The sequence below is a fragment of the Gavialis gangeticus genome, unplaced genomic scaffold (assembly GCF_001723915.1).
Source record: "Gavialis gangeticus isolate Ggan-Ray unplaced genomic scaffold, GavGan_comp1, whole genome shotgun sequence".
In the NCBI taxonomy this organism is placed as follows: Eukaryota; Metazoa; Chordata; order Crocodylia; family Gavialidae; genus Gavialis; species Gavialis gangeticus.
In genome coordinates this window covers 480,321-507,212 of record NW_017728993.1, presented here as the reverse complement: position 1 = coordinate 507,212, position 26,892 = coordinate 480,321, and the positions used below count along the sequence as shown (strand labels likewise).

At 43.4% G+C, this 26,892-nt stretch overlaps 1 protein-coding gene across 2 annotated transcripts in view; it reads left to right on the top strand.

The window, feature by feature from the left end:
- LOC109305407 (serine/threonine-protein kinase TNNI3K) overlaps window positions 1-26,892 on the top strand; it is a 291,292-nt gene that overhangs the window by 212,480 nt on the left and 51,920 nt on the right. For both annotated transcript variants that reach the window (XM_019528397.1, XM_019528398.1), the window contains 4 exons: window positions 12,907-12,959; window positions 14,483-14,535; window positions 15,340-15,472; window positions 18,621-18,730. In XM_019528397.1, the coding sequence (XP_019383942.1) occupies window positions 12,907-12,959; window positions 14,483-14,535; window positions 15,340-15,472; window positions 18,621-18,730 (349 nt within the window). The remainder of the gene's footprint in view (window positions 1-12,906; window positions 12,960-14,482; window positions 14,536-15,339; window positions 15,473-18,620; window positions 18,731-26,892) is intronic.

Genomic DNA, 26,892 nt, shown 5'->3' with positions numbered 1-26,892 from the left:
CTCAAAGAATTTCGTTTTTTATTTGATAACTATGATGTTTAACCCTCAAACAGCAGATACTCTAGTCCTCGTGAAGCTATCACAACACAATATGTGATCATATATTTCAGGAACCAGTTTTCAAGTGCTTGGTTCTGTCCTCTGAATCTCTAAGAAAGCTGGTATACATAACCATCAAAAACTATTGGGCTGCTTTAACATAGTTCATTCTAGGACTAATGCTCTACATAGGGGTGGGGAGGGAGATTTCCTTTCTTACTAGTCACAGAGATAATATTGTACAAAGCAGGAGTCAGTAATTTCAAGATTTAAGAAGAAAGTTAACAGCCAAACAAATTAAAAAGACAAAGTTAATTTTTAATATGTTAAACCTCATCTTCTTCCAGCCAGCCTCAGCTATTAGTTACATCATTGCAATTTTAGGGACAAAAGATTAAATTAAAAACCCAGAATAAAGCAAAACTGAGGGTAGAACTTGATCCTTAGTAGAAGTAATTCAAAAAGTAATAACAGTTATTTACAGAAGACTATTGCAGACTGACTTGCTAATTAGTGTCAAGACTTTGCATATTTGAAAATTTGAAAATTTAAGGAATATATTTTATTTCTGTCCTTGATTATTTCTTATTCTAAAACTAATATGGTAAATTAGACAGACACATGACAAAGCATTCCTAATGCAGCAATGCTGTTTCCTGGCTTTGTTAACCACATAGTTGTGGGTAAGGTCTGTACTGTCTAAGGTCTACTGCCTTAGAAGAGGCTCCAAGGCAAAGATGCCAATAGTGGCAAACCCCCATGCTGATGCACAGTCACTCATATTGCTGCCTCAGTCCTTGGGTTGGAACAGTGCCACAGCCCTCCTGCAACCCATATTCAGGGGATCTCAGACTCACAATGCATTGTCATGGCTCTAATGGTATACCAGTCTGATAGAAGCCACCATGTGAGACCCCTAATACATAGGCACATGGCCCATTTTATTAGTTCCACTCTACTGAAATCATACAATGATCTTCATCTAGTGCATGCTACCCTCAATATTTTGTTTTATGTACTATATTTAATCAATTCTAATATGACATTTTTTCCCCATTTAACATCTTAGAATTGCATATGAGGGTGGTGAAGCCTGCTGTGGCTTGGGCTCCAGCCCCCTACATGTGGTCAGGGCTTTAACTGCAGCTGCTGCCTTGCCTCCTCCCCCTGCCCCCCCGCAATCTGCTGCTCCTGTACCCTGCCATCTCTCCCCGCCCTTACCTCCCCCTACCACCACACATCCTCTGCTTGTCTGCACCTCCCCTTGTCTGCATCTCTTCCCCTACTTACCTTTGCTCCACGCTGGTAGGCTCCATGCACATTGCAGCCTGGGGCAATGAGCCCAGGCCCAGCCTGGCTCATAGCAGTGGCGTGCAGCCCACATGGCTGCTACAAAGGCTGGGCTCAGGCCAAGGGCTGTGTACTATGCCCCAAGCTAGAGCAGGGATGGAGCCTGCCAGCACAGAGCAAAGGTAAGGGAGGAGTGGGGAGCAGAGGCTGGGAGTAAGGGAAGGAGGAAACGGAAGAAGGGTGAGGGAGGAAACAGAGGCATAGGGAAGCGGGGAGCAGAGGCTGGGAGGAAGGGCAGGAGGGAGAGCAGAGGGGAGGTGGGGGGGCAAGGCTGCAAGGTGGGGTGCAGTCAGGAGGGAAGGCACAAGCAGGGAGAAAGTTGCTTGACCTCCTTCCCTACACCACCTACCCACATTGTCTGCCCGCCTGCAGTGGAGAAGGAATGAATTAAAGAGGACCCTCCAATAATTAAATTCTATATATAGGAAATTATCATTAGGAAAATCAATGACCTGGATGTTAGTATAGAGTGCACCCTCAGCAGGTTTGCAGATGACACCAAGTTGCAGGGAGTAATAGATGTGCTGGAGGGTAGGGCTAGGATTCAGACAGACCTAGACAAATTGGAGAATTGGACCAAAAGAAATCTCAAGAGGTTCAATAAGTACAAGTGCCAAGTCCTGCCCTTAGAAAGGAACAATCCCATGCACCAGTACAGGCTGGGGACTGGCTGGCTAGCCAGCAGCTCTGCAGAAAAGGACCTGGAGGTTACAGCGGACAATAAGCTGCATATGAGCCAACAGTATTTCCCTTGTTGGCAAGAAGGCCAATGGCATACTGGGCTGCATTGGTAGGAGTGTTACCAGCAGATCAAGGGAAGTGATTATTCCCCTCTGTTCAGCACTGCTGAAGCCACATCTGGAGTACTGTGTCCAGTTTTAGGCCCCCCACTACAGAAAGGATGTGGACAAATTGGAGACAGTCCAGCAGAGGACAATGAAAATGGTGAGGGGAATGGGGCCTATGACTTAGAATCATAGAAAATGAGGGTTGGAAGGACCTCAGGAGGTCATCGAATCCAACCCCCTGCTCAGAGCAGGGCCAGCCCCAACTAGATCATCCCAGCCAAAGCTCTGTCTAACCAGGTTTTGAAACCCCCCAAGGATGGAGCCTCCACCACCTGTCTGGGTAACCTGCTCTAGTGCTTTACCTGCTCCAGTGTTCCTAGTGAGAAAATTCTTCTTAATATCTAACCTAAACTTCCTTTGCTGCAACTTGAGACCATTGCTGCAAGGGAACTGACTTATGAGGAGTGGCTGAGGAAACTGGACTTGTTTAGTCTGGAGAAGGGAAGACTGAGATGGGATTTAATAGCAGCCTTCAACTACCTGAAGGGGGAATCCAAAGAGAATGGAGCTGGACTGTTCTCAGTGGTGGCAGGTGGCAGAACAAGGGACAATGGTCTCAAGTTGCAGCAAGAGAGGTTTAAGTTAGATATTAGGAAAAACTTTCTCATGAGGAGGGTAGTAAAACACTGGAACAAATTACCCAGAGAGATTGTGGAATCTCCATCCTTGGAGGTTTTTAAGACCCAGCTAGGCAAAGCTCTGGCTAGGATACTCTAGTTGGGGATGGTCCTGCTTTCAGCAGGGGGTTGGACTAGATGTGACCTCCTGAGGTCCCTTCCAACCCTAATTTTCTTTGATTCTATGAAATGTTGACCTTGGACATTTAAGTGCTAATCTAGTAGATGAGGGAGGTAAGTACTATACTGAAAATTCAAATGACATTGTTCTTTTCTTACATGTTGGGAGTAGGTGATAATATTCTCTGTGACCAGAAATAGTAAAACTAGCAATAGATGAATTTCCCCAACAAAGCTCTATGTATACATAAACCTAAGTCTTGACCCCATGACATTCCATATCAAAATCCCATTCTGCAACATATCTTATCATTTCCAGTTCTGAGTTTCCCCCCAGCAGAAACTGTCAGTCATGGCAAAGGATGGTGTTTATCCAGATAAAAATTTGTTTGCCAAGAATTAGATTTAGGCATTTACTGTAACAGACGCATGTTGGGAAACAAAAATATTAAGTATAAACAAAAACATTAAGCATACTCAGAAACAGAGAAAGCTGAGCCCCAGATGTAGGGGCCAAATGTAGCCCCAGCTACATTTCAAAATATAGCTCTTCTAGACGTGAAGAAGAATGCTTTAGCTAACAATTAATAGGGCTCATGGATTCTCTGTGTGATGACTAGCAATGACACTATCACTCGCTGATTTATAAACCTGCCTGATACAATAGGATTTGAATCAACATCTCTAGAGATAAATGACTAATGCACTCACCTTATATACCAGTTAACCCCTTTGCTATTCATACACTGAATTGTCCCCCAAATCAGAAATCATTCTTTTCTCTTTTTTCCTTTATTTGAAGGGAAAATATAAAATAAATGCCCATTTGGTTCTTATCTAATCAGAACATCATCTCTTGCATCGCTGTAGTGTCAAAACTGCTCTGCTTTGCTTTGTGGCTTGGGAGATGACATTCCTATAAAGCAGATAAGAAATATTTATAACCGTACATAGAAACTTGCTTTGTAGCTGTTTTGTTGATTCTTGGGAGTTTATGTGTAGGAATCCCTTTATCACTGGGATGTGTGTGCATGGTTAGATTTATTCACAGACATCACCATTATCCCTCATTGTATTCTTAGGTTTTGAACAAGTAGTATGTAAAAGAACAGCATTTTCTTAACATTACCCTCAATAAATGGGGTTTAACCACAATACAAATCTCATAATGCACCTCTTCAGTCCCAGTGGTTATGGGACAAATCCAGTAGCTTTAGCATTAAGCCTTCAAATATACCTCTGCTGAAAGTCTTAGGTAAAGCCTTGGTTCTGCAATCCTTTATCTTTATTGGAGTTTCTAGTTGCCATGGTTTCAAAGATTTTACTGAAATTAAACTTTTTACATATGTCAGTACAGCTAATGAGTTTTAATAAATAACTCAGACTTTGAGGCAGAGATTGTCCCATGCTTATCTAGCCAAACAGTGAATGATAGAGGGTGTTAAAGAGTTTCCACCCTTTCATTCTGAACAGCACTATTTTCCTCCCTTTCCTTTCCTTGCATCTGCAGTTTTATGAGCATATTTATGCTGTAGTACTCATGGAGAAACCAGCACAAAGCATATAATTTCTTTGAGCCGTTGAGCTGTGTTAGGGCAGACCTCAAAATATTCTGTGTCACCCTGAATCCTGACTCTCCTGTACTTTGGAGCAGAGTATTATTACAAAGCTTCTAACAGGCAGCTTCCATATATTGTGTGGCTTTTAATTATTTGAGTGATTTTACATCAGGCAGATGTGTTTGTAAACTAATGGCTTTAATGATGTGATGAGATTAAAAATGAAGTCTAATTACCTCAGTTTATTTAACCCTTGGAAAGCTTCCAGACATGCCTTTGGCTATGCCTCTCTAATCATGCAGGTTAATCACTTTCAGTGGTGCATCACAAAGTGCTCCCACTTCATTGGATACATAATTTTCTCAGTATGGAAGACAGATTTTAAGTGTCTTTTGTTGGTAATGCTTCTGGGATTGAAGAAACTGTGTGATGGGACACCACATCTATGAATCATATGAGTACTTGGTAGTAAGCCCTGATAATGGCAGAAGCAGACATTTTAAAAGAAATACCCCATTTTCACTAAGCTTCTCTTTATACACTACATTTTATGCCATGATTAACACATTAATCATTAATTACATCATTAATTAATCATAGCATAAATGGCAAGTGTGCTACACATTTACCTAATTTAAGACGCCATAAAATGGAAAACCAGCCATAAAAATGTTCCACATATAATGTAGAATTGAGGTGCTCAACCCCCAGTGTGCAAGCCAGATCCAACCCGTGAAGTCATGTTATCCAGCCCACAGAGCTCCCCATGGGCCTGAAAATCTGATGATTTTAGGCTAGATATCAGGAGGCGCTACTTCATGGTCAGGGCGGCTAGGATCTGGAACCAACTTCCAAGAGAAGTGGTGCTGGCTTCTACCCTGGGAGTCTTTAAGAGGAGGCTAGATGTACACCTTGCTGGGGTCATTTGACCCCAGTACTCTTTCCTGCCATGGCAGGGGGTCAGACCTGATGATCTGCTCAGGTCCCTTCTGACCCTAGAAACTATGAAACTATGAGGGAGCAGTAGCAGCTAATTGCGACTTCCCTGATGTCAAATTTCTGGACCCAAGAGGAGTCCCACAGGCCAGATAGCATGGCCCTGCACACTAGATTGAGTGTGTGAGGCCAGTTGGCTTGGTGTGAGATGGGGTGCAAGATCACACAGGCCCAGTTGGTATGGTGTAGATCTGGCCCATGGACAAACCCCATAACACTTATCCAGACCACAGGGCCAAAAGATTAACCACCACTGATGTAGGAATATTTTTATGGTTGGTTTGTCTGGCACTTTAAATGAATGTTTGACAAGTCTGGGACCAGAGCTGACAATGAGCTGATTGCTGGACCACACTGAAGCCAGTTCAAAAGACTGGTGTGATCCCAAAGCCAGGGCCCAGGCCCTGGAGCTGCAGACACCCAGCTTTCAACTTGCTGATGCAGCAGGAGTCTGGGATCGTGAACTGAACTGGAATGCAGAAAGGGTGACACTGGGATCTGATCTGCAGTCCCAAAATTACTCTTCTGGCATGCACATGTGGCATGGCAGGAGGTGTAATTAATGGGACTGAGGATCAGATCCCATGGTGCCTTTAAATTAACATGCACAGCACCTGCATCTTGTTACCCAGAAACCTGAGATCAGAGTTAAGAGAAAGGGAAAGTCTGCTTATACTATGTCTGCCTGTCTGTTATATCAAGATGAATTGAATCTAATCTAGTTTAATTTAATCCAGTAACACTATAGTATCTAAGTACTACATTTAATCCATAAACCACGTCCAGATGTGCAGGGGTGTGGTGTCTGCAGTGGCACAAATAATAGCAGCACAAATTTGTGCCATAGGGCACTCCCCTGCATGTGTGCTTTGTTGCAGGTCACTGTGTCCCACTTTGGGCAGTCTGCCCTTGCCCAGCTCCTCCTGGCTCCCAGCCTGCTGGAGCAGCTGGGGCATAAATGGAGAAGCGGAGATGCTCTGGCCAGCAGCCATAGCATCTCATTGGAGGACCAAAACTGTTTGTTCCAGCACACACGGAAAACATATTTTCCCATGCTCTGTGCCACTTTTTTTTCCAGAGGTTTTTTTTATTTTATTTTTTTTGCTACCAGAAAATCCTGCAGCAAATGTTGTCCCTAGTCAGCTAGAAAGGCCTGGGCCCTGGGAGCTGCTGGTTAAGTCCCCCATCCCCCCTTGCTCCCCTGGGGCAGGCAGCCTGCTGGGTGCTGGCCACAGGAGGCCTGCCTCCACCACCCCCTTCCTAGGACAGGCCAGACTAGGATGGTGGCAGCACCTGCTCCTGCAGTTCCAGCCCAAGGCCTCCCTGGAGGCCAACCACTCTGCTGCACTGCTGCCCAGCCCACAGCACCTGGGCTTGGGGCATGCTGGGCTTCCAGACAACTGGGGTGAGGGGCTGGCTGCACCCCTGCCCTTCCCACAGGGGGCCTCTCCAGGGAGGTGCCCTGGGGCTGCCCACTCCCCCCCACCCCACACTTCCACTGCTTCCTGAGTGTTCCCATGCTGCGTGTGCCCTGGGAAGTGCACGATCAGTTTGTACAGGCTGAGAGGTTTGTACAAGCTACTACACCTACCCTACTTCTGCTGATCCTCCTGGTGCCCTGGGTACGTCTGGGCTCCTGGTTCAGGGCTCTGAGCTATAAAAGTGTGGGGTACGAGACCAAGCTGTCAAACAACCTCTGCCACCACCTGGAGGGCTACCTGTCACAATGCTATGCATCCTTGCCCACCACTGCTGAGGAGGACATCACCACCATCATCGATTTCTTCCTCAGCATAAGAGGCCCATGTCTGCCCAGCTGAAGGGACATGGGCTGCTCAATAAAGCTATGAAATGTGTCCCACCTGTCTGCTATGGAGAGGAATCTGGAGCTAGGGGACCACAAGTGGGCCAGGCAGGCAGTAGGAGCAGGGGCCAGGGGCAGGGGCAGAGGTGGGTACTGGGAGGGCCCTCCCACAAGTGGGGGACTTACCATGTGTCCAGAGCTGGCAAGTCTGGTGGCTTAGCACAGGCCACCCCATTAGTGATGTCATCTGGCTGCGCCCAGTGTCCACAGCCAGTGATGCACAGTGGGCCGGCACCAGGCAGGGGACCCTCCCCTGAGGAGGATCTGGTGCTGTTGGTGACTGGAGATGGCACGGCTGGTTGCTCCTCATGTGAGGGTCTGGGGCTGTGCTGAGGGCAAAGCAGCCACTAGACAGGTCTTCCCAGACTGCCAGTGGATGCAGTGGCCAGGGAGGAGGATGGGGTGGGGTGCTGAAGGCCTGAGGTCCCCTCCTCTGGTGATGTGTCACCAGAAGCATTAGGGCAGGGCAGGAACTCAGCCAGGTGGCACTCACAGAGGTGCATTTTGCCACCCAGAGTGCCAAAATGGAGGTCAGCTTTTGCATAAAGGGCATGTACTTTTGGGCATGATCGGATTGATGATTGAAGTCAGTCACAGCCATACACAATGCCCACAAGACCTTGACTTTTATGCAGCACTGCTGCACTGACTGAGAGTGCCCTTGCTTCTGCATCCCACTTGACAGGCCCTTGTAAATGTGGGTGTTCAAGTGCCCACCCCAAGCAAATTGTCTCTGCACATTGGCACAACCCCAAAGTGCCATGAGGTCACACACCTCTTCCCAGGTCAAGTTGGGGGCCCTGGTAATCAGCATGGACAGATACATGCACGCATGGCCAGGGCTCAGTGAGGAGGAAGAGGATGACATGGTCATCCCATGCCAGCTCTCTGGGCCCCTGCATGTCTGTCCCTATGTGGCCAGCCCTGGATGGCTGCCCACAGTGCTCAGCGCAGGGGCACAGCCACAGACTGGGTGCCACACGGCAGAGGCACTTCACCACAGGACCTGCAAGCACAGGAGACATCTGGGGGTGAGCATCAGCAAAAGACAGCTGGGGGTGAACAGCTGGGTTGAGACAGCCAGGCAGCAGCCCTGGGAGGATCTCAAGGCTGGGCAAGGGGTGGACAAAGCTGCAACCCTTTGCAACACTCACCTGTGGCCAAGAAGCAGCTCTAGAGGGGGAGAGGCTTGTCTGGGGGGACACATGGTGCCTGCTGGGCTCCTGGACAGATCAGCCATCTCATCCAGGCTCACTGGGTGTGTGCCCCAGGGCACAAAATGGCTGCTGGCTTTACAGCCTGCAGCTGGGCTTCCAGAGAGCAGCCCAGCCCTGGGGAAGGAGAGGCAGCCATTCAGGAGCCCTGGGGTTGGGCTTAGGCCAGCCCCTAGTAGCTGGACAGACCCAGCTGTTAGTGCCAGGTTGCATCTACATGTGCATTAATGCGTTTTATCAAATTTAGGCATGATTAGCCTAAATTCACCATTTTTAATCCACATTACAGGCATGCATTTGTAGACACGAGCCCTTAATGTGCATTCAATTAGGCTACTGTGCATTAATGCGTCTCATGTAGACATGCCCACGTTGCTCCAAAAATAAGCTAGTGTTGGTGCCTTTTGTTAGAGTTGTGAGAGAAGCTTCATACATCAGTGAAAACCAGAAGTTTGTCTTTTCATTTGAAAAGGAATGGAAATGTAATTTTTCTTCCACAGTTTGCTTTACCCTTTTTGAAGATGAAATGTAACTGCTTTGATTAAGGGGAGAGTTCAAAGCCATAATGTAAATACTGATTCTTGCAAACTAAGACTATGACCCTGCTCTCAAAATTCAGGGGAGTTTTTCCATTATCTTCACTAAGGGCATTTTTACACATGCATGAGTCACAGTGCCAGGGACTTTCAAAAGTGCCCAGTGCTGTGATACATGCAATTGTATAAGTGGCAAAATGCACATCAGTCCTGAGAAACTGGTGGCAGCAGCATGCTTTTGAACTAAAATACCTCAGAGGTGCTTTAGTTCAAAAGTGCACCGCTGCCATTTTCTGCACACTGATGTGCATTTCACTACTTACACAACTGCACATGGTGCAGTGCAGCTTGCCTCAGCTCACATGTGGATCAGACTCGATTAATCAAGTCTGCTCCGAAGCAAGGGATCTCTACCGTCACGTTGCGGTGAAAAAAAGTATGAGTATAAATGCCCTAAGTCTCTGCCTACACAATATTTGTCTGATGCCTCTTTGCACTCTTAACTTCCAGTCCTTTACTTCCAGTAATCTTCTCTCTTTTCTCCTGTCATGGATGGAGGAACACTGACTCTTTCATTTTACTTTTTATGAGAAATCTGCAAAGCAGTTTTCAAAGTGTGACAGGCTAGCTGGCAGTGACTTAGCCCAGGGGTTTTGAAAGGGCAAAAGATGATTGGAGGACTTGGGATTCCCTTTCCTCACCAATCAGGGTCCAAAGACTCACCCTCCATGTCCCCTGATTGGCCCCTTGGGTCAGGAGGGGGATAAAAGGGGCAGCACGGCTGACTCAGGAAAGACTAGTGAGGGACCACAAGGAAGGAGCTTCAAAGAGCTGGCAAGAGTTGGGCCAGCGGGGCGAGAGCAGTTGCCCCAAAAGAGCCTGAAGGAGTGGGACCTGGGGTCCTCAGCAGTGTGGCATATGACTAGCAGGAGAGGCTCCTCACTGGGCTCCAGGATCCCCTACGAGAGGCTGTAGCTAGCAGGAGAGGCTCCCCAGCTCCAGCAAGGATCTGAGCAGTGACCTGAGAGGCTCCCAGCTCTGCTTCCAGCTCCTCTAATTAGAGGTTGGGTTGACATGAGGCTGGGGCTCCTGGAAGGTCAAGACCCCTAGCAGCTGGGAGTAGCACTAGTACTGGTGGCTGTGTAACAGAGTTTCTGCTTGCTATGTGGGAGACCTGAGTTCAAGTCCAAGCTTGGGTGACTTGGAGTGAACAAGTGAGCTACCAGGGAGAAATTCTTCTTGCAGTGGAAAGGGTCCATTGTGTTCTCCCTCTCCAGGTACCTAGGCTCTGTTTTCCTTGACATTTTGTATTTTGTGCCTTTTATATTTCACCCGCCAGTATTGCTTGTTCTGCTGTTTGTGTTTTACATTTTGGTTCACCCTGTCTTTTGTCAACTGGATGAATATGTCTATGATTGTAAGTGTCTAGCCTATGTTGAATCCTGCCCCTCGGGGCATTGTAGTGTCCCCTATACCCCCTGCTTTATACTGGTTATGTTCCCAGTATTTTTCTCTCATTAAAAGGTATATGGTTAAGTCCCCCTTGATGGTCTGGCTCTGCTCTATAAGGGGAGGAGGTTCCCTACACCTCCCACAGCGCTTGTGCACCTGCTTTGATCCCTTCAGTTGCAGAGCGGGTACCTCCTTGGAGTACCACCCGGGTTACAAAAGCATAGTAAACTTAAACTCCATTTTACAGATTAAAATCTAACACACAGAGCGGCCACATGATTGTCTAAGTCCCTCCGATAAATCAATATATTGATGGAATTAGAACCCTGATGTCCTACTTTGAATGCTAGCACGTGAACTGTTGTGTCTCCAAGTTTTAAATGCCTAAGATAAAATTTTCAAAACTGACTGAAGAAACAGGGTACCACTGAAAGCAAATGGGCTAACAAATGTATATTTAAAACTATTCCATCACTCAAACATGCATCTAGCAATCCTGTGAGAATGCTTCTAACTCTTATTTAGACCATCTCCTCCTTTCCACATGACATCTGCCTTTAGCTAAATGCCTTTAAAAGTCTAGCCTTTAAATGGCTTTGATAAGTTTATCTTCCTGCTATACTCAGTAGAGTATACTTAGTGTACTTATTCCATTCCCTCCAGTCTTCTAGCATTGTGGTGTCTACTATGAATATTCATACATGCAATCACATGAAAGTCAATGCGTGACCAGGAACATTTCTTTAATTGCTCATAACATTAAACAAAAGGCACTCACTAAGTGCTGAGAAATGCATTGAATGTAATGAAATGATACTGATTTTCACCAAATGTGGCCATGGTCCTTTATATCAAAGGAGTCTTAATAAATTATCCTTCCTTCCTTTCTTTAAAATACAAATGACTGCAGGGGCATGTGCCTTAGCATATTGTGTCTTTAGACCCCTGCTGACACATTGTCCTACACTTTGGCAATTCTGTGAGACAGCATAATCCATAATCCAGCATAAACCTGCTGGAACGCAAGCAAGGATGGAGAGCAGTGTGAATCGGGCCCTACTAGAGTAAACTGGCAAAACTCCCCTTAACTTCACTGGGGCTCAGATTTCACTCCAATTTCCTTTTGTAAATTGTATTGAGGTTGTTTAATCAGCATAAACTGGACAGAACTGTGACGTGCACATCAGTAGTAAAATGCATGAGCTTTGAATGAAGACTTATAGAGGGCAAATCCATTTACTGCTACCACTTCTGGCTCAGCAGTCACCACTGCCCTGGCTCCCACTACCACCCAAAATACAGAAATTGCTGGTTACACCTGTGCTGCACATCACATGTATTATTAAAGGACCCTAAATCTAAACATTTAAACCAGTAGAAAAATTATTTTAAAACAACTTGGTGACAAACAGAATACAGTTTAAGAAAAATCTAAGCTAAGGAAGAAGGTAGGTTGTGTCCTGTATGAATGACGCTTCCACTGTAATTCACTTGTGGCTACTGCATACCAGATAACCTAACACAGAAATGGGAGTACGTTTGAGTCACCCAACAGATTCTCCATTTTTCCGCCTCCTGAGACAGCATCACAATGACCAAAATTCTTGATGAGCGATGTTAATTTGGTGTGCTTTTTCATTTTGAGAGGATGAAAATTGAAGCAATGCAGCATGTTATTCTAAGCAAAATTAAATAAGGCCTCCAGGGGAGGAAAAGGAAAAGAACCTTTCCAAATTCCATTCAAAATGCTTTCAAGGAAGTATTTATTTTTGCACATCCTTATGAGGCTCCTGTAGCTCCTGGCAGTTGCCTCATTACATTTAAGCTCTACAGACTTCTTTCTCTTACACCTATGTAAATTAGGGGTTAATTCAGTGGAATTACACTAGTATAAAACTGGTGTAATAAAGAAGAGAATCAGACCTTATAATTTTATTTAAAGCCTGTGACTGAATTCATCTTCAAATGTCACCTACTTTACTTCATCTTGGTAAGGCTGTGCACATAATTAATAAACCTGTTATATTTGATCTACTATTAATTAGAAAATGTATTTGTTCTAATTCTAATTAGAAAATGACTCTGACATTTTGATTTACAAAACTTTCGGGTTTGCCTTTTCTGCCTTCTGAGCAGATAGATATACTCTGTGGTAATAAATGTGAGGCCTTGCTGAAGGTGCCTTCTCTGCTGACACACCTTTGTTTAAAGAAGGGGAATTAAGGTGCAAGTCAGAACTTTAAAATGTATTTCACAAAACTATCACATGTTAACCTATTCTAATAGTTGGGGCTTTTTATATTTTTTCCAGTCACAATATTCTTCTCTACGAGGATGGTCATGCTGTTGTTGCTGACTTTGGAGGTGAGATTTGCTGATTAACCTGAAAAATGTTATCAGTTTCTCTAAAACTACAGCTGTTTTCTATGATGTCGGACTAGTTGTCGGACTAGTTGAGGGTGCCCTTTGCTTCATTATTTTCTTGAGAAAGACTCTGGAAAAGAAACTTTGGTGTTCTTCAGGATTCCCTATTGCAGTTTTTCTTATATTCATGGTATATATGAGGTCATTCGGCAGACAAACAAGAAGGCAAGGTGTTTTCAAGATGCTAATACCCCTGAACTTCACATCTCATCTAACCCACCTAGTGCTGTTGAATACTTAGCATCTGAGGCTGAAATACAAGCTGGATAGAGTTCAAATGGCTGAGTCTCAATTCAGATAAAAATGAATTGTTTTCTGGGAGGATGGGGGAAGCACGTGGGAACATTTCAAGGGTTATAGCTAGGCAAGTTTCTTTGGTTAGAAGTGATATCTTTTATTAGACCAATTGAGTAGTTGGGGAAAAAGTTCTTATAGCAAGCTTTCAGGCGCAGTCACCCTTCATCAGGCCTAGGAAGTCTCTGCTGGTCTGAGACTCCAAGGAATGAGAGAAGCTAATGAAAGCTAATGACTGAGAGAATCTTCCTTGGCCAGCAGAGACTCCCCATGCCTGATGAAGGGTGACTGCGCCCAAAAGCTTGCTAAGAACTTTTTCCAGCTACTCAAATGGTCTAATAAAATATACCACATCTAACCAAAGAACCTTGCCTGCCTATGGCCTTAGACCAACACATCCGCAGCCAAAAACTCAGCAAGGGCTATAGCTGTCTTTCCAATTGAGGATGGGTCTTCATCTTTTGTTACTGGCATTCGCAGTTTGGGGGTGGTGTTGGAACCAAGCTGTTATCATATAGTCCTCTAACAGCTATCTTTATTTGAAGAGTAAAATGTGGCTGTTTCCTAATGAACCTATTACTTCAAAATCAGACCAAGTTACACCGTAAGAATCTGAAGCTGGTGGACAATGCCATGGCTTTACTTTCTGGGGGCACAGATCTTCATTACTTGCCTGTTGATGTCTGTGTAGAGCTTAAGCAGCTGATTTTGATCTACAAAGTCCTAGCCACCTTAGGACACATTACATTATTTTTGGCCTGTGAGCATCAATTTAAAAGAGAGGAAGATGCTGGTGTGATAGTATCCGTGAAGGGCCTTTCAATTGACTCAGACACACTGCAAGTTGAGTTACCTGCTTTCCTAGGTTACGTTCTGGAAAGCACTATGTACTAAAAACAAATTATTTTATGTTGTTTACAAATACAAATCCTTAGTTGGTGTTATTCATTACTCAAGTCAATGGGAATTATTAGCCAGTTGCTACCATCCAGGAATCTTGCTCACTGATTTAGGTAGTCCCATTGTATCTGAAATGCCTTCATGCACCCTCATTTAAGAATAGGCCGTTGTACTTGTTTATAGAAGTTTTGGATTTCCGCTATTGCTTCTGCAAAATGGGGTCTGCCTGTAGAGTGTTTTTATTTGGAACTTACTTTTTTTTCTCTCAGAATCAAGATTTTTGCAGTCCTTGGATGAAGACAATATGACAAAACAACCTGGGGTTTGTTTCTTGCTCTTTTCCATATGCTCATGTAGTTTCAGTTGTTTAAAAACTATACCCAAAGTTTCACAAATACCTTTACAAAATGTAGCCTGTACCTTTTCCACCTGTTACACAAAGGTCATGATACACTGCTGAGTCAGAATCAGTTACCATGGACTATATTATAGCGTTAGCAATGTGGTTTTGAAATCATCCTATTAAAAACAGTAATGTGAAAGAACTATATGAGCAGAAGTGCTTCAGTTTTGATGTCCATTTGGTTCTGACAGTATATGCAAAGGACCAGAGTAAGACCACCCACTTCTAAACCAGTGGGTTGCTGTTTGTTTGTGAAGCAGCTACATATGTAGGCTTCTGCAGAATGCATTGGTAGTTCAGGAAGGAAAACAACCTTCTTACACACACATAATTGCCACTGCCATTATTCTACCCTATAGATTTTAGCAGCTATAACTGGAATTAGATATGCTAAAGCTCTGTTGCCTGCTCTCAGGGTGGGTATTTAGATTTCAGCTTATAGAGTATGCTCTATGCGACTCTTCTCTTAGATAAAGACAGCTTACTTTGCTTTTATACAGGCAAGGTGAAGGTCATCCTAATGCTGAAGACACAATATACCATGTTGTGATTTACTCCATGAATTTTATATGCTACAATGAATATTTGTTTTAACAGCTTTACCCATTAGCTTATTGCAGAAAATGAAATAAAGCAAATGCAAAAGTAGAGAAAAAGACATGATCACCAGCAAAGGAACAAAACACTTTGTTAATGCATTATTGATGTTTTCTTGATGTACAGAACCTACGCTGGATGGCTCCTGAAGTATTCACTCAGTGTACAAGATATACGATAAAAGCTGATGTTTTCAGTTATGCTTTGTGTCTCTGGGAATTGCTAACAGGTGAAATACCATTTGCACACCTTAAACCAGGTAAGGCTAACGTTAGGACCACTTACACCTCTGAACTACAGAGAAGTAGCTACATTGCACCTGAATAATCTATATTTTACTAGAATTCTAAATATGTTAGGAGCCTGTCATCCAATTAAAACCAAAACTAACACACTGCAATCATGTATTATTCAGTAAAATGGATGCACTATCTATTTAATGGAAATAGGTGACTCCAGGACCTGGTTTTACCTTCAGGAATTTTCAACAGCACATGCTTTCTACCTTTGAAGGCTGTTGAAATTATGAAGTTATTTTCAATTTATTGTCTTTGAGCACATATTCTTAGGTAACTAAGGACTGTACCCATAAAGAATAGCTTCCTAGCACCAACAACTCAGCATTTCCAGAACTGTAACTTTGCAACCAGTGGTATCACCTTTCTGATTTTTTTTAGTCATTATAATAATTTTTTGCTTCATTAAAGTAGTAGACTAGGGGGTTTCAAACTTTTTTAGTAAGTGTAACCCTGGCAGCCGGATGTGTGTGTTGGGGTGTGGGGGGCATGTGGTTGGATGCAGAGCAGCAGCAGCGCAGGGTAGTGGGTGGCAGCAGCCACCGCCATGTGCAACTCACAGAGTGTTGTTGCTGCCCTCGCCCTGCCCTGGACCTGCTCCTGAGAGGCAGCGATGCTCCATCCCCACCTGCCCGCGCATACCCCTAAGGCCTTCCCAAGTACCCCCACGGGTATGCGTACCCCCAGTTGACCTCCCCTGTAGGAGACTATATGAACTTCAGGCCGCTTCTGGATTTGAGTAGAACTTTGGGGACTGAATGGAAACCATTCCAGAAATGGAAAATTCCTCAACATTTGGGGAACTTCTTTTTTATGGGAAGGTGGGCGTGCAAAGTATGGTGGCTAAGAGGAGAGGTGTTATATCTGCAAGGGCTCTTGGATGGATTTTAAGCAGATTTTTTGCTTGTTGAAAGAAGAGTAGACAGTGAATTAAATTCTGTCCTTGGAAAAACAGTTTTCATTTATACTATGTAATTTTTTTGCCTAATTAGAAAATAAAATATCAGCAACTATATATAGTCTCTAGCTAGTTATCTAGCTTAGGGCAAACCATGAGTGGTTAAGTTGTGGCCCTGGGGCTCCTGCCTAGCGCTGAGGCAAAAAACCCAGGCTCAAATTTGCACCCCTTCTATTTGAGCTGCTGCAAGTGCATGTGATTGCATGTGTAGACATGCCCAAGGTGTCAGAGATATGACCCATGGGTTAGATCTGGCCCACAGAGGCCTGTCATTCAGCCTCCCATGGGTCTTGGACTGACCACACGTGTTACATACAGCACAGACCAGCCCAAGTGGTGGCAAGATCCCAGCTTTAGGCATACTTGTGCTGGAGAATTTGAAAGGCTGGGGTCACAGGTGTATCAGTATGAACCTAAAAGGAGAATGTACCCCATGTCATGCAGGAGTTTTATGGTTATCGAAAAATTATCAGAGTTCCCAGTAAAAAAGACTGACTTTCAGTAAATTCAATAAAGCTGTTTTATCCTATCTCTTGTAAATAAATAAATCTAAGAATTGAAGCACAATTCTACATGACAATGGTAATTTTATTCCTTAATTCTTCTTATTATTTATGGTTGCGCTATGTTTAAGAATAGAAGGGTATCACTTACTGATCAAAAGAAAATACTGAAAGGTTCAATACTGCCTGCTAGTATTGTACAAATCTTGGAGTAGGAAGTTTCATGAACCATCTAACTACTTTTCTGTTTCAAAAATCAATTCAGAAACATATTCTTGCCACTTCATTCAGCATTAAAAAGGATGTTGCTTGTTTTATCTTTTTAGTTCTATGTTCTTAATAACTGATGGGAAAGCCATGCTATCACTAGGAAGAAAAGAACACCTCAAAAGTGACATTGACCTAAGTGGAGTATATGCAGTATTATATACACTCAAATGTTCACACATAGTACTGTACTTTGGGTAAAATCCTGTCTTCACTAAAATCAATAGCAAGATTCCCAATTACTTTAGTCAGCTAGGATTTCATCTAGAATGTATTATGGAGAAAGAAATAGTGTGTGTAAATAGAAAGATAGTTATATTTATTCTTCTCTAACAACTTCACCTCTGTTTATTCCTTTTTCACAGCATCTAAGCAAAACATAAAACCATTTATGTTTGACTTATCCTTTCAAAGTCACATTAAACCAGGATCTAAACTAAGCAAAATGTTTTTGCCCCTGCTCTCCTCTCCTCATGTCCCCCACTACATATCATACTTAACTGATATTAATATTCTGAAACATCATTATAGAGGTCAAGATTGCAACACAGACAGTGGCTCAAATTAATCTATTCTTGTGACAAAGACTGTAATGAGAATGGGCTCTGGTTAAAAAAAATTAAACCATTCTTGTTAAAATCGCAAGATAGAAATCTCTTGGTCTCCCTCAGATGCCATAGACCCTGGTGATACATCATTTAAAAGTGTCAGTTAACAAAGGAGTTTACTTAGCTCTGTCTATGAGGAATTTGATTTGACTAGATGTACCATGGTTGTTTAAAAAGAATTCAGGAGATTAATTATGTTTTTTAAATTACTGTATATATAAACACAATTAGGAAAATAGTCTGATATTTTTATCATAATCAGTAGTGACTAGCCCATATAAAAAGGCACTCCTTTTTTTCTCTAAATAAATGCTTGGAAACCCCTAGCACAGTTGACTTAAAAGTTGTTTGGGAAGTCAGGATATGGGAAGATAGAATCTGGTAACAATTTATCCGTAACTTGAGTGTATCTAATTAGGTTGATTATTGAAAGATGCTCAGTCGTTCTCTCATAATGAAGGACTTTTATTATAATGTCATCTATGAGGTGAGGGTTAATTGATGTTTCTTTCAAAGGCTATTTTATATGGTCTGCACCTGAACCTGATCATCTTCGACCAGTTTTAACCTTGGCAGAAGTGCATTCATATGCAGAATCACTGGTTGTTGCATTAAAATATTTTGACCCATTGGCTTTACCTGCCAGTTTGATACTTAAGCATTTTTTAGCTGTTCATGACTAACTTATTCATATAGCAAAATAAAATGTGTTTGCATAGGAATATTTATGATACCTGAATATTAATTAAGCTTCATTATATTGTCTTATTTGCAGCTGCTGCTGCAGCAGATATGGCCTACCATCACATCAGACCTCCAATAGGGTATTCAATTCCCAAGCCCATATCGTCATTGTTAATGAGGGGCTGGAATGCATGTCCTGAGGTAAGTGCACCCACTTCCTTCATCTACAGAGCTGTGATTGCAAAGGTTTGTCATGCGTAAAAGGCCTTATTTACAGAAGGCCTAAGAAAGAAAATGGCCAGCTGGATATGCTTCGATTTGCTAACTCCTATTTCTGTGACCTCTGAAGATACCCCAGATAGCTTAATTATTCTTGTGACTGGTAGAACAGAAAGGTCTGAGAGTGAAAGGAGGACATACTTCTGTTTGTTTTGAGGAATCTCTTACAAATGAAGACACATAGAGTAATCTTTGTTCCAGGATAAATCTCAGAAGGAAACTATGATCCACTGTTGAGGACCAGTGGAGGCTGGTTTAGGTAGCATTTATACCTCCTCATAAAGAAATCTGATGACTATTATAATGAACTGCTCTCTTGTGGCTTTTTGTTTGAACCCAAATCATGACTTGGCCTGTCTGCCCATGCAGGAGAGTAGGGGCTCCTCTTGCACGGTGGCATGCGCTACCTAAACCTTGGGTTTGGGCACTGCTTATATCATCCTTCAGAACAGGTGACTGGAGAGTAGACTGGGAGCTTTAGCCCTTCTCCACTCACTGAAGGTGCAGCTGAGCCAGCTCAGTGCATTTGTTTTTAACATTGGCCAGCAGCAAATTGCCAACCATGGGTCTGAGACTCAGCAATGTGTGCCTAGATCACAGAACCTCTTGTGGCTGGTACTAGGGTAATGCTTAGTGCTCTGACTCACAAATGAACCCTTAATTGATTTAATATTTCAACTGACAAGATTGAAAGCATATACAGTAACAAAGTGGAAGCAGCCTGGTTAGATGAGCCATACATCTCCTGCCCTGACAATTTGTGTGTGATACTAATAACACCCTCTCTTTTACTCACTCCATTTCCTTTATGGCTGGGGTCTTTTTTGTTTTCAATCCTACACTGTTTGCATGTTTTGTCTTCCTATTTCTGTCTGTTCTATTGTTTGAAAAGGAGATGTTTTAGTTAATTTTGCATCCAGCCAGACAAAAAAGAAAGTATAAGAGAAGGAAAAAAGAAAGAAACAGATGGGCTGATTAAAAAACAGCTAGGAAGGAAATCAGCAGAAACTGATTGAAATGAAAGAAAATGGTGTGACCACACAAGTAAACAAGAGAGAGAGGTAGTTAGCCATATTAGTCTGAAGTTAGACCAAAGATCAACCATCTTGCAGACTAGCTTTTTCAGAGAGGCATGACAGTCAAAAAGCCCACAGCTGAATTGATTCCATCTTCACAGGTTAGTCTAAGCTGCATAGACTGAACGGATGAGCAAGTGAACAGACATTCACTTCTGATTCCAGAAATGTAGCCACATGCCTGCAGTGGCTCAGGCTAGAAGCCAGAGGGTGCTGGAGCATGCTTCCCTGCTAGGTTGAAGGAGACAACTTGGGCCAAAACTAGCCCACCCAGCCTGGAAGGGGGTTTTCAGGGGAGTTGCAAAGCATCCCAGGATGAACGAGGACTGCGAGTTAATGTGAATCTGCAGGGAGGGAGGGAGATTTGGGACAGAAATTCAATAAACTGATTTAACCTAAATCAGTTAAGCCTGATACTATACCCAACCAGGTTTATCTTAAACCAGTTTCAGCCATTTTGAAAGTGGTTTATGTGCACTGAACTTCTGTTGTGTTACAGATTTCAACTGGTTTCAAATCACTTATACCAATTTATATGTAACTTCTGTCCCTAGCCTTGTAGGCTAGCCTGCCAAAAAAAGCAAAGTTGATAAAGTGTGTAAAGAGGAGAGAGAGAAAGAAAAGTCTAGATAGATTGAAAGAGGAAAGGATATAATTATTTAGGCATGTAACAGAGCTTTGTAAGTTTCTCTTATAAACAGGGATCCTGGTTTTCCCTGTTTAAAAATCCAAAATTTTCTGATTAAACCCCCCCAAATTTGCATTTTTCTATAATTAAAATGAAAGGCCACTATATATATATATAGGTATCAGATGCACACAATGTTTTATTGACATATTTACAATTTTAAAGCACTTCGGAAGCCTACCAGTGCGTCAATCATTATAATAAAATACATTCTAAATACTATATATTTAGGTGTCTGGTTTTGGTTTTTTTATCATAGAAGATCAGAGCTCTCCCTGTCCCCTTTGCTCACCAGGATGCAGGTCCAGCTGTAACTGTTCCTACAGCTGCTTTGTGGTGCTCAGCATGCTGGTGACCTGCCCCTGCCCATGCAGTTGCCCTCACTCCCAACCCACAGCCCCCACCAGTCACTCCCTCCCAACAGCAACTCCCACCCTTCGCCCCCCATACCAGGCCATAGGTCCAGCTGCAGCTGTCCTGCCTGCTGCTGCTTTGTGGCTCTGAGCAGCTCCAGATCCTGCTGTTCTACTCTCTGCCCCCATGTGCCCAGGCCCCAGCGGTCCCCATGCCCTTCCTGGGAAACCCTTGACTGGAGTTCATGGACTGGGCTGGACTTGCCTCTGGTTGGGCAAGCCCTTTCCCTTTCAGGCCAGCCTCTCCCTGTACAGGCTGCTTTAGCAGTCCAGGTGGACTCCAGGCCCAGCTCTGAAGCCCACTTCTACCCAGAGTGCCTTCTGCCACAATCTCTCCCTCTCTCTTACTCACACATGCCCCCCCTGCTCCCACCTCCAGCCCAAACATAGACCCTGCTGCCACTTCCCCCTGGCCCATCACAACCCCCTGAGTGGTTCCCAGGATCAGGATCCCCCTCAGGGCAGGCAAGGCTGGAAAGGCCCCAGGCGAGGCAGGACAGCATGTAGGCTAATCGTGCTGCTCATCTCCCCCCCTCCCTTCCCCATGCCTTGCTGTGCAACATGCTCCAGTCACTGCCTCCAGTGCTAGCCCCAGCAGAGCTGCCAGCAGCCACTGCAGACACAGGCTGGTGGGATATGGTGCAACGATGCAGTGAGTAAGAGGGCAGCAGTCACAGCGAATGAGCAGTGCTCACCCCCAGCATCCCAGCCCTGGCCCTGGGCACTGCCCCAGCTAAGCAGCACCCCCAGCCCCAGCCCCCAACCCTGACCTGAGGGCACCGGGCCTGGTGGGCAGGAGGGCAGCATGCTCCTTCCCTCCCTCCCTTCTGCACTGAACTGCTGCCATTGCCAACCCAGCTGGGCAGCACCCTCAGCCCCAACCCTGCCCTGAATGTGCCTGGCCTGGTGGGCAGGGGCACAGAATGTGCTCCCTCCCTCTCTCCTGCACTGAGCTGCTGCTATTGTCACCCCAGCTTGGCAGTGCTCCCAGCCCAACTGAGATGAGACACAGTGGGACAAGGCAGCCTACACCTGCCCCAGCCTTGGCCCATGGCACAGGACAGGGTGATAGCTACCCACACACCCCTGCCCTGGCTCTTGCTAGCTCTCCCCATGCGCCCCAGCCCCACTAGCAGCATGACCCTCACCTGACCCACAGGGCACCCCCCCAGTCCTTCTAGGGGGGCACCCAGCTGCCTCCCACCCCCAGGGCCCAGCCCCCAAAAGCTCTACTTACCCAAAAGGCCACAGGAGGGAAACTGAGTCTGAGCCAGCCTTGGCTGACTCAGATTCTCAGGCCTCGTCCCCAGCCCTTCTGGACAGGGCTTGAGGTTTCCTGTCCTTTTGCAAGTAGCTCTTGCAGGCTGGAACTCTGCCTGCCTGCCTGCAGAGAGCTGTTTGCAAAAGCGGAAACCTGTGTTTTGACCATTTGGGGAAAGGGGAAAATCCACCTTTTTCTCCTTTAAGGAGGAAAATCCACATTTTCCCGTGGTTTTCTTCAGAAAATGGAAAACCCAGATCCCTGCTTATAAAGCATTTGTTCTGACTTTCACTGGGTAAATAAGAGGTTGTACTGGTGGCCCTTTTCTAGAGCTTATCAGGTATTCAATTTCTCTTTTTTTACCCTCTAAAAGAAAATAATGTAATTAAAAAGAGGATCCAGGTCACTCCACAGGTCTTAATTTTCCTTCTGTACTGCCCTGAGATTACCATTCAACTACCCCTGCCTCTGCAGTAGCAGCAGGTGAAAAAATTGGAATAAAGAAATGAAAACGAGAGGAAGGAAGCTAGGAAGAACACTTCCAGTTATTTTCCTGGAAAATGGTTACATTAAGTATTCCCTCTTTTGTAAATAGGTGAGGAATGCATTGTCAGTCTGGAAAGGGCAGATAATAAATCTCAGAATTTATGATTATCTGTGAAGGAAAAGGGGAACAATTAAAGTGTCTTCCTCCAAAAATAAGCCCAATTATTTGGGACTTATTTTTGGCCTTGCTTCCGGTACTCAAGGCTTGTTAATGCTTTCCACTTGTCTTAACCTAATACAGCCTAGGCTGAGTTTTTTTTCTTCTGTACATTCCTGAAATGTCATTGTCATAAACATATATTTACTTTTCATTTTGTTTCTTGCTCTCAAAGGAATGTATTTCTCTCCTCCTGTAAAAAGGATTGCTAAAACCAAGTGATAATATATTGCCTCACCCAAGAGACCAATCCTAGAAGTTGATATGTTAATGAGATATTTATTTTTCAAAACCTTTAGTTAATAACAATGAAGAGATGAAAGTCTCTTGGATTTGCTCAAACCGTTTTTTATACAAAACCATGGTGTTTACACAACTACACTAGCTAATTACTTGGTGATTCTGAAATGATTGAATCAAACAACTCCACCTAGTGGTTAATAATAAATTACTAGGCTTTGTATAGAGAATCAGTTGCTTTAATGACTGGGTCAAATTTCATTCTCGCCTACTCTTCTCCCCTCCACCCACCCCCAAACAATTTAATGGGTTTATAAACTCTTGCAGTTTGTACAGAGACCAGAAATCCTAAAGAGCTAAGTGAATTTAAAATCAAATTTAATAGTTACAGGTAAAACAAAAAAATTACATTATCTATCAAGCAAGGACAGTAATAAATGGAGCACAGAAATGTTTTAAATAATGCAAGTTGTACACTGTAGGAAGCAGCAGCATTTATAGTTGTCATAAATGTAGTACTGTACATTGACTGAAATCTGCGCTTGTATATTCCAGATCATAAACATCAAGTGGAGCTCTGGTCAGTTAGCATTTCCCTGCTTTCTCTTGTTTATGCCCTGAATTGTGCTGTTTGGTTGCTCTTACAGTGCCAAATACATGTTTGGTTTTTGACTTCTTATTTTCCCAAAAACAGTGTTCATATAATTGTGTAAAATGTCTCTAGTTGACTTGTCTTCCAGTTTTTTGCATGGATTCAATTAAATATGGCTTTGTGTTCATTGGCTTGTTAGAATTTTCTACCACAATAATGATGATGATTTTCAGAAAGGCTAGGACTGTTTGTAGTTCTGAAAACAGCAAAACAGGACCGTGATAATTATTTGAGTTATTTTCCTCACTTACTTTGTTCTGGCTCTAAAGGTGACATATTAGCATATTCAACAGATGGTACGCATGGTATAGCTTTTGGAGCAGAGTTTTCAGCTGCATTTGTTCTGCTAGGAATTAAAAGTACCTAATTTTCTGTCTTGAACCTAGTATCTTTTAACTGGTAAAAAAAGAAGGCTTTTTTTGTTCTTCCACTGGCATTTCATCTTCATCAAGTACATTGTTTCCTTCATTAGGTTGATTATTTTGTAAATCTTTTGTATTGTGCACATTCTCCATGTGGCTGCTATTGTTAAATTGAAGATTAATGTTACTACCTGGTAAAATATTTTCAGTTTCAGGGGAGGTGGTAATACTAGATGTATTAGACATAACAGATACTTTGACAGTGTTTCTATGATATGTTTTGCCTTTTTCACTATTCACATCATCCAAAACTTGCAGGATATATTCTGTTGGGCCAGCAGAATTCAGCTGGGTCTCTGGGATTAACATTGTAAAGAGTGATTCATTGTCACTGGGTGGCTTTTTATTTTCTCTCTGTTCTGTTTTCATGCCATCGTCTTCCATGTTATCAGTTTTGTGTAGGTCATTTCTATTGCCAGTCCCTTCTTTACTTCTACCAGTTAAATGCCCATTGGCTTGAGAAAATGGACGCAAACTATTTGTGCCATTTAGAGACGTTGTGCCACTTTGGCTGGGAACAAGATACGGTTCTGTTGAAACTATATTGTAATCTGGTGGAATCTGGGATACAACAGGCACATTCTGAGATCCTTCAGCAAGGAGATTTTCTCCCAGCGAGTCACTTTCTTCAGTTCTTTCAGGACTCTCCAATCTTTCTTTCACTAAGGTTTCATCTTGGCTTTGTGCTTCTTGGCTTCCCATTCGGCTTTGGCTAGTGTTTTGAACTGGATCGTCCATGTGTGAATCTACTTCTGTATCAGATGCATTGTTATTTGCAACTCCTCTTTGAATAGTGAGAGCTAGAGCTGCCGTCATCTTTGAATTTTTGTGCATATGCGACACAGGAAATTCTGCCATATCGTCACCATTTTCCTCCCTAGAGTATAGGGATTTGGAAATACCACTCTGTCGATTTTGTGAATTCTGTGGTTCCAGAAATACAGGAGTAACAATTCTTGTCAGCTCATGCAGTGAGGGTGGAGGTGAATTGCTGTTGTATGTTATAGCTTCTGTACAGCAGTCTGATGGGACACCTTTAGTATTTCCTGCATAAGGAATATTCCTGAAAGGTTGAGAAACATTCACTACTGGATAGCTGCAACTTTCCTTGGGAAACTCTGCTGCATCATTCTTTATTATAGTAGCGGCACTTTCAGCATTTTTCCTTCCATCTGACAGCTGCTTCTCAGGGAATTGCAGAGCAGCCGTGACCCTCTTCTCCCTGGTACCTGGCTGTTCTTTTGTGACAGAAGAGGATGAGCAGTTTGTTTTTCCTTCTGTCCTTTTCAATTCTTTTGAAATTGGTAATGTTTTCTTCTCAGTTTCATTTGGCAGTTGTTTGGGTTGACGACTGGATTTTTGTTGTGATTTTTCACTAGAAGGTGTTTTATCTGGGTAGATTCTCACTTTTCTAAAGGGAAGTAAATTCAATTTTACAGTCAAGAAGTCTTGTCCTTTGTGCCTCATTTTGCATTTCTGAGAGGTTTCATTTTCCCTTAACCACCTTTCATTTCCAAAAATCCTTGGATGACAAGACAATATGCTGTCTGCACTTCTTGCTTCTGAAGTATTGTGACCTCTATTTTTCAAAATGATAGTTTGGTTTCTCTGAATACTCTTTTGCATTTGTTTCTTATGGAATTCTACCTCATTTGAGTCCATTGTCATTGCATCCAACCTGTTTACCATTGCCAGGTCAGGTACATAAAAACTAACGTTCTTTGGTATACATCTTTTCTTGACACCTGGTGATAATGGTATCTCTTCATCACTCATAAAGCCACTTTCCACTATTCTGCTACTACCTTTGATTTGCTCTTTCTCCAACTTTAATTTTTCCCTATGACTTTCTTTCTTTTCTTTCATATAACTCTGCAATTCATCACAGTCCACATATTTACAGATAAGGGGGTTGCCTGGCTGCAGAGAACTATTTGTGCTTCTTTCTAGCAATTCACATTGATCACTGTGTTGTGATCTATGACTTTGTAATGTCTTTTGAACGCAACACTCCTCTGAGTTGACTGGCGTGTTGGGTACTGATGATGAGCTTGTAATAAAATGTCTTAGACTGAGAAGTTTGAAGCTGTCTGCTGGTTTTGATGGAGATTGCCACAATTCATTTGTTAAATGCCGTTCAAGTTTCTCTGGGGCCAAGGATGCAGGGATTGCGCGTCTTCTGTTAAATGTGTCATTCCTGGTGTCTGCTAAAAACAAATGTTGGAATGTAGTACAAGCAGCTGTTTGGAAAGCGTATTGAGAAAGAGTGCCAAAAAGGCTTTTCCTGCATGTGGCACAGCACCAACTGTTTTACAGATTCATAGACATTCGGGGCTGGAAGGGACCCCATGAGATCATTGAATCCAGCCCCCCCTTTCCCCCCCCACCCCCCGCCATAGGCAGGAAGTCAGCTGGGATCAAGTGATTTAGCTAGCATCTCAGTCCAATCTGGGTAAGATGCTCATATTTTACTCTTACATTTTAGTTGCATTTAATTGGTTATAGTGTCAGCTATATCTTCATAAGAACCTATCTTTCCTAAGAATATATTTCATAGATTTCATAGACATTCAGACTGAAAGGGACCCTAGAGGATCATCGAGTCCAGCCCCCCGCCCCAGGGGCAGGA